The 8,645-nt window shown below is 40.9% G+C and overlaps 1 protein-coding gene across 2 annotated transcripts in view; it reads left to right on the top strand.

The window, feature by feature from the left end:
- The first annotated feature begins 207 nt into the window (after positions 1-207).
- TMEM135 (transmembrane protein 135) overlaps positions 208-8,645 on the top strand; it is a 211,295-nt gene continuing 202,857 nt past the window's right edge. Inside the window, exon 1 of one of the 2 annotated variants that reach the window (XM_023757365.1) lies at positions 208-551. In XM_023757365.1, the coding sequence (XP_023613133.1) occupies positions 411-551 (141 nt within the window). In that variant the 5' untranslated portion in view covers positions 208-410. The remainder of the gene's footprint in view (positions 552-8,645) is intronic. The other variant, XM_006092878.3, reaches the window with a different exon arrangement.

Below are 8,645 nucleotides of genomic sequence, written 5' to 3'. Positions count from 1 at the left end.
CACCAACGTTGCACATCCAAGCCAGCCTTCTGTTTCCAGGGCGGGGCCGAGGGCGGCAGGCGCGTCCCAGAGCAGCGCGCGCACACCTTCCGCGCCGCGCGCCCGGCCGGACTTGGAGAGGCGGGCGCGCGCCTCCGCCGGAGGCCCCGCTGGCGGGAGCGCGCACGCTCCGCCTCTCTCCGCCTCCCGGTGCGCGCCCCGCCCCCTCGAGCTGCGATACGCCGAGTGCTCAACATCCGAGGACTTCGGCCCCGAGTAACCCCGCTCGCGTGACCTTTCCCCTCCATCCCCCACCTCCCGGGGCCCGCCCCCGGCGCCCGCGGTGGTTGGGCGCGCGCACCCGTCCTCCTTCCCACCTCCCTCCCAACTTCGGCTCACCCCTCGGCGTCCCCTCCGCGCTTCTCCTCGTCATGGCGGCGCTCAGCAAGTCCATCCCTCATAACTGCTACGAGATCGGCCACACTTGGCACCCGTCCTGCGGGGTTTCCTTCTTGCAGATCACGGGGGGCGCCCTGGAGGAGTCCCTGAGGATCTATATCCCTCTGTACTTGGTGAGACCCGGCAGCCCCTCCCCCGGGGCGAGTTTAGTGTGGAGGGGTGGGCCCGGGGTGCAGTCCTGCTCCCGAGAGGCTTGGGGGACTCGCCCTGTGTCTGTTTCTCATTTGGAGGGGTCAGAGTGTTGGTTGTTTTTTTTGGGGGGGAGGGTATTGGGGTAGGGGAGGTCCCAAGGGGGCAGATGTCCCAAATCCTACTCCGGGGGGTGGGGAGAAGGGGGAGGGGAATTAGAGGTTGAGCTGTCATCTAAATGCCTGTTTTTGGGGGGAGAGGATGGGCTCCCAAGTCTGGGATTAAGTTTAGAACACTTAAAATTGTGACTACAGGGACCTGCGTAATTTTTGTTCGCTCCTGCCTGGAGGTCTCGGAGAGGTCAGCGAGGCGACGAGAAATGGCCTGCAATCTTTCCTCATATAAAATCCCTCTGTTCCCCCCATCCTCATTTTTTTTTTTTTTTAAGGACGTATTTGACAGCAAGTCCATGTGACCACAGATCTTATCTCAGTTTGGAATGGCAGGGTTGTGGCTTGAGGCTTTTGCACCTTTTCTGCAAGCTCACAAAGCAGACACCTGGTTGAGATTTTTTGCGTGGTGATTTAAAGGGTGTTTCCAGTCTTAGAGTCAGTGAAGGTGATTAGAGTTAGTGAAGTTTATGTCAGCTAGGTCCTCTAATTATTCAGCTTACATGCAGGGCAATCCGAGTTTGGAGTTTTTAATAGAGGATATTTGAAAATATGTGTATGTATCACTGAGAAATGGTAAGGAAGTTTGTTCTTAAATGCTCTCACCAGGATCGTTTTTGTTTTTTAATGCCCTGGTCCTTGGTATTAAAGATTTATTACTTTGGTTATTGATGTTCAGTCTCTTTATTTTGTCGCCCAATAGCGTCTGTGTCCTAAGAAGGCAGAGGTCATGTTGTTGGTGTTTCCTGAAAGTTTCATTCAGTATTCAATGGGTAGTTAATTCTTACCTCTCATTCAGTAATGATTTGAATTTATACCCTACTGTGCCTAGAAATGTGTCATAGCCATACTTGTAGTACTTTAACAGTTTGATTACTTATTACAGAGAAAACACAGGAGAAGATGGTAACTATCTCTGAGATTTCAGAAGCCAGTTTTATTTTTATCATATAGACTGATGCTTTTCAATCTTGACCGTGTTAGGAATCTCCTGGGCAAGCATGTTAAAATAGGGGTTCTGATTTAGCAGGTCTGGGTGGGGCCCGGGATTTTGCATGTCTAACAAATTCCCAGGTAATATAGATGCTGCTAGACTAAGAGCCACACATTGAATAGTAAGGATTGAGAGTGGAGGCCAATAATAATAAACTTGTTATTGGAGCTGGAAATTTAGCCCTTGATTTTCTTTGGCAAAGATTCTTGTTTATCTGCTTTTCCACATGAATGTGGTCAGTCTGTAGTTCAGTGTTTGTTTGTTTGTTTGTTTTTCTTAATAGAACACCTACAAACATTTTTGAGCTCTTGGTATGTTCAATAAAGGTTGTTTCTGCCCTTATAGGGTTATGATGTAGGTGGGGAGAGAGCTTATGCTATGTAATTTCTCTTCTGGAAATCCATAATACTTTTATGCTGCCCTAACTCATTCATTCGACAACTGTTTGCTGAGTGTTTGTTGTCATATCTACACCCTAGACCAGGGGTCCTCAAACTACGGCCCGCAGGCCACATGCAAATACAAATATTGTATTTGTTCCTGTTTGTTTTTTTTTACTTCAAAATAAGATATGTGCAGTGTGCATAGGAATTTGTTCATAGTTTTTTTTTTTAAACTATAGTCCGCCCTCCAGCAGTCTGAGGGACAGTGAACTGGCCCCCTGTTGCCCTAGACAATTTATTGGTATCTTCTATGATAGGGAAGTTCAGGGGAGCAACAGGTATTTCTGTTCTTCTATTCCAGCAGTTGAGGTGGGGGCAGGAAAGGTTCTGGGGAGAGGAAAGGTTTGTGTTTTACTGTTATGTCTTCAACTTAAGTAAATATTCTTGAGGGTAATTCTCCATCTTATTTGGCCTGTATCCCTTATAGCTGTGTATTTCAAACTTTGGGTTGCTACTCAGAAGTGGTTGTGAAATAAAATTAGTTGGAATTGACCAGTATTTTATTTTAAGTGAAATAGAAGAGAAGAGAAAATAATTAGAGTCCATTGCAGGCACTAAGCATAAACAGTATTTCAAGACAGTTTTATTTTAGATATATTTGTATGTGTGGCTGGGGCTACTTAGAGCATATATAGCAACACTTTGCTCTTTATCATTGTTGGGTAGTTGTTGATTACATGTGTAACATCAGGTGCCAAGATACAAGTTGGTAGGGGAAGAAGTGGCCTTTTAAAAGGGATTAGAGACGTGAATTTGAATCTCTGCTCCATCAGTTATTAGCTGTTTGACTTTTTGCATGTTACTTTGACTTTCTCTGTAAGAATTGAAGACATATCATTCATATATATATATATATATATATGTATATATATATATATATAGTTAATCATATATATAGTTAATCCTTACCGGAGGATATTTTCCCATTGATTTTTAGAGAGAGTGGAGGTAGGGGGAGAGGCACAGAAAGAGAAACAGTGATGTGAGAGAGACACATGGATTGATTGCCTTCCGCATCCCGGCCGGTACATGCCCTTGACCTAAATCAAACCCAGTATTCTTCAGTCCTCAGGCCGACGCTCTATTCACTGAGCCAAACCAGCTAGGGCTGTATCACATATTTTCTAGTTCATAATAGGTCTTGAATAATTAGGCCATTTTTTTTTTGCAGAAGATTATTATAACCATGTTTTAGGGTTACTGTGAGGACATAAATGGGGCAATAGTGTGTAGGAATAGCAGCTATCACATAGTAGGCCCTAATAAAGTGTTGGAATTATTAAAATAGTGCATTCAACATAATCAATGTCTCTGTCTCCTGTTAGAATGGTGGTTTGTATTCAGTGCCAGCACAGTACCTCAGTGAGTGCTTAATAAGTGTCTGAATGAGTACACGAGTGAATGAAGGAATAGCTCAGGAGTAAAGAGATATTCCGCAGTTCTAAAGTAGTGCCAGAGAGAATGGAAGGACAGTCTTAGAGGCATTTGACAAGAGGTATTTCACAGAAAGAATGAACAGGATTTAGAGACTGACAATATTAGGGGTAGTGTGCTGACTGGTTTATGTTTCTAGGATTTCAAGTCATTGATGCTGTTGCCATCATTGATAGAAGTTTTGAAGGCAAACTGATTTAGGGGGAACATTTTTTTTTGAAATATATTTTATTGATTTTTTACAGAGAGGAAGGGAGAGAGATAGAGAGCTAGAAACATCGATGAGAGAGAAACATCGATCAGCTGCCTCCTGCACATCTCCTACTGGGGATGTGCCCGCAACCCAGGTACATGCCCTTGACCGGAATCGAACCTGGGACCTTTCAGTCCGCAGGCCGACGCTCTATCCACTGAGCCAAACCGGTTTCGGCTAGGGGGAACATTTTAATTGTGTGTTTTCTGGAGCTTATAAAATGGGTCTTGTGTATTTGCTTTTTGTTTGAAATATTAACCTTATGTTTTGTACTAAACTGGAAGAAGTGGCCTTTTAAAAGGGATTAGAGACGTGAATTTGAATCTCTGCTCCATCAGTTACTAGCTGTTTGACTTTTTTTTTTTTTAAATATTTTATTGATTTTTTACAGAGAGGAAGGGGGAGAGATAGAGAGTTAGGAACATCGATGAGAGAGAAACATCGATCAGCTGCCTCCTGCACACCTCCTACTGGGGATATGCCCGCAACCCAGGTACATGCCCTTGACCGGAACGAACCTGGGACCTTTCAGTCCGCAGACCGACGCTCTATCCACTGAGCCAAACCGGTTCTGGCAAGCTGTTTGACTTTTTGCATGTTACTTTGACTTTCTCTGTAAGAATTGAAGACATATCATTCATATATATATATATATATATATATATATATATAGTTAATCCTTACCTTTTATATTTCTTCTTTTGTTCAATGCACCTACTCTCATGCTTCTTTTTCATTTTGGCATCCACAGCTGTTCTTAGTATTTACCTTATAATGCTTAAGCCATGTTGAAATGTAGATGCACTAAATCCTTTTAATAGTGAATCTTTGTGTTTTCACAATTTGTAAAAAACATCCATCTTCATCATCAATTCATTTCATGTAGTTTTTTTTTTTAAAAAAATCCTACATATGTTGTAAAATATGCTAATATTTTATGCATGTACCAAAAATGTATTTCAGGAAGTTATATTTTGTTTCTTGAATGTTAGTTATTGCCACATACTCACATATGAAACATTTGTTAAAGTGTTTAAACTCTAGCCTGTCACTAAAATTAATGAAAGCATAGTGCCCTCCGTAATTTGTGGCAAATTTAGAATACACAATTGCCCATTTAGGGGGATTCTGTGCTGTTCAAGTTCTTAGGTGCCTTCTCTAAAAAGGAAAACTTGTTCACTCATCTCAGGTTGTTTTAAGGCCTTTCTTACTTTTGCTATTCCTAGGTGACTTAACTCAGGACCACCAGATAAGGATATTGGCATTTACCTTTAGCTAACTCCAAAGTAGAGCCTTCTGCACTTTTGGGGAAAGAATGAATTAAAAACCTGCTTTTAAAATTGACCTTTAGATGTTTGTTTACACCCTTCTTCAGAATATGAATATGTTTTCTTAATATTTACTTCCTTTGAACCTTTTAATCTAACAATTATGTTATATTATAGAGGTCCAATTAATCATCTCCAGACTGAATTAAAACTTAAGTAAGAGCTGGAATTTTTAGGATTAAAAAACGATTTATGGACAGTCTTTAGTTGCTAAAGACTTGAAAACCATTCACTGAAGAAATCAGTTCAGTGATATTGAATACGGTGTTGTTTTTTAAATGTTCTCACAGTTTTATGGGAAAAATGGCAATTCTACAAAACTTCTAAAACTTAACTACACTTTCAAGAGGCTGTTCAGATTTCTGTACTTCAATATGGCTTAGGTGGCAGGATCCTGGATTCTGGGATCAAATTGCCTGTTAGAATTCTAGCTTACTACTTACTAGCTGGGTAACCTCAGATAAATGATCTAATCATTCTTAGCCTCAATTTCTGTGTCTGTAGTATTGGAGGGAAGGTAAATTTTCACTCCAGATATCTTTGTGAGGATTTAATGAGTTATCATATGTAAAGTGCTTCTGGCACATAGTATGGACTGAGTTTTTAAAGGCAGTGGATTAGCAGTTTTTTTAGAGAAAATGAGATCAGCAATGAGACTTTTTAGATTTTGGTAATAAGCAGGACTTTTGTAGGCCATATGGAGAGAGAGAGAAGAAGATCATTAAGGAATACCAACTGCTGAGAATATCTGTCTGGATTATTTGACCTTTGGAAATCATGGAATTTTTAAATAATGTGGACTATTCCCCTTGTGATTTTTGCCTGAAGCCTACTTTAGGGGGTGGAATTGAGGAACTCTTTTATCTTTCTATTCAATGAGTAAATGATGATTATTATACTATTTGTTATTCCTTTGGAGATGTAACAGTCATTTGGTCTTTTTCTTTTAAATGAGCAATTAAATGATGAATTTTCCTGTTCATTAATGTGACATTTTGAGTTTGTTGAACTTGTTTTTACTTATTTATTTTTTAAAAGATTTGTGCATGCATGTATTTATTTATTTATTTTGCTGCTGTTGTTGTTGTTAATCCTCACCGGAGGATGTTTTTCCATTGATTTTTTTAGAGAGAGTGGAAGGAAAGGGGAGAGACAGAGAGAGAGGGAAACATCCAGGTGAGAGAGACATATTGATTGGTTGTCTCTACCCCTACTGGGGCCGGGGCCAGGGCTGGAAATCGAGCCTGCAACTGAGGTAATCTCAGACAAATGATCTAACCATTTTTACAATTCCTTGACCGGAATTGAACCTGGAACCCTTCATTCTGCAGGCCAGCGCTCTATCCACTGAGCCACATAGGCTAGGGCTGAACTTGTTTTTATATGTGACTTGTTTGTTATTCTTTGGCTGAGTTATTCTTGAGTGCAAAGAACAGTTCGAGTACATCATTCACAGTTGGAAGTTGAAGATTTACTATTGCACTAAACACTTCTCAACCTATTTCTGTAGCAACTATCTTCGGAATATAGCTGGCGCAATCTGGCTTCTTTTGTTTGCCCCTTAGTTTTCATAGATCAGGGGAAAAACATTAATTAACATTGGAATATAGGATTTCAATAATTATGATTCATTCCGGCTCATATTTCTGAGTTAGATTCTTTTTTTCCCCCCGCTTCCTTTTTTTTTAATTTTTTAAAAATTGTTTTTTGTTGAAAGTATTACATATGTCTCCCTTTTTCCCCCTTGGCTTCTCCCGCCCACTTTCGCTCCCCCGCCCCGCCCCCCCCCCCCCACCCCCAGCACAGGCCCTCACCCCCCTACTGTCTGTGTCCATTGGTTATGCTTATATGCATGCATACAAGTCCTTTGGTTTATCTCTTACCCTCTCCCCCCAAAAAACAGATATTTGGTTGATTAAAAAAAATTAAAAAGCTTTCAAATTCTTAAGTATTTTTCAATGCCAACATTATTTCCTTTTGCCTGCTCATTAGAAAATTCTCTTCAAATCAAAAGGAGTGCTCCTCTGTCTGGGACAGTTTATCTTCTTCAATAAAATAATACATTTTGGTAGAGAGAGAAACCCACCTGGAGGAATGAGGGAGCCAAGTTCACACTGGTACTCCCTGTCGTAACAGATTTTCCATCAGGTTGTCTTTGTACCCAACTCTCTAGTTGACTCACTGTGATACAGATTATTTTGATAACCAAACCTCTTATTTACTATTTAGAAAATTATATTTGTTATGAATTTTTGACTCTTTAAAACATAGTTTTGATTATCTGCTGATAAATATTGATGGAAAAAATATACACTAATGGAGGAGGACTAAGATTTGATGATTAGGTTTAGTAATAGCTGAACCTGTACTATTAGTATTGGAATATTTGTTTCCTATTCAATTACCAGTTATTTAATGAGTCTGCTATTTTTAAGGTGCTGTGTTGTATAGTGGAGAATAAGAAAATGCACCGGAGCCCTCACTGGTTTGGCTCAGTGGATATAGCGTTGGCCTGCAGACTGAAGGGTCCCAAGTTCAATTCCGGTCAAGGGCATGTACCTCGGTTGCAGGCTCCTCCCACCCCAGGCCCTGGTCGGAGCTCGTGTAGGAGGCAACCAATCGTGTGTTTCTCTCACATCAATATTTCTCTCTATCTATCCCTCTCTCTCCCACTCTCTGTAAAAATAAATGGAAAAATGTCCTCGGGTGAGAATTAATTAGGAAAAAGCGAAAAAGAAAATGCACCGGACATACTTCTTTTGTTGAGAGTTTATAGTCTAGGTGGGAAGATTAAGCATGTATTATCCTGTCATAAAAAGTCATGAGTTAAATACTGTATGCTATAGATAAAATGGTTTGAGAGATCATAGGTAGAAGATCACATTTGACTGAGAGATAAGGGGAAACTTAATGGGAGAGGTGGCAGTTTAATACCGAACCTTGAAGGAAAAGTAGAATTTGGAAAGGTAGGAATGGTGGTGGAGTGGCTTGAGCAAAGACGTGCAGGTAGAATAGAATATGGTATGCTTTGAGGAATGGCAGATGAAATTTAGGCTTTACTTGATGTAGTAGGCAGTCAATAAAGGTTGCCAACAGGGGGTAGTATGCTTGAAGTTGTTTCATAAAGTTAATGTGGCAGTGGTATATAGACCTGTGAGATTTAGTGGCTCAGATGTAAAGGAGGGGCAGAGTCAAATGAAGCTAGGAGATTTTTTTTTCCCTTTCTTTTTTTAAATTTATTTTATTTTAATTAAATCTTTATTGTTCAGATTATTACATTTGTTCCTCTTTTTTCCCCCCCCATAACTCCCCTCCTTCCAGCTCCCACCCCACCCTCCGCCCTCACTCCCCACCCACTGTCCTCATCCATAGGTGCACGATTTTTTTCCAGTCTCTTCCCGCATCTCCCACTCCCCTTCCCCCCCCCAAGAATAGTCAGTCCATTCCCTTTCTATG

The sequence above is a fragment of the Myotis lucifugus genome, unplaced genomic scaffold, assembly GCF_000147115.1.
Source record: "Myotis lucifugus unplaced genomic scaffold, Myoluc2.0 scaffold_106, whole genome shotgun sequence".
Lineage (NCBI taxonomy): Eukaryota > Metazoa > Chordata > Mammalia > Chiroptera > Vespertilionidae > Myotis > Myotis lucifugus.
The sequence above is the reverse complement of the archived record's forward strand: the minus strand, read 5'-3'. Positions and strand labels throughout refer to the sequence as shown.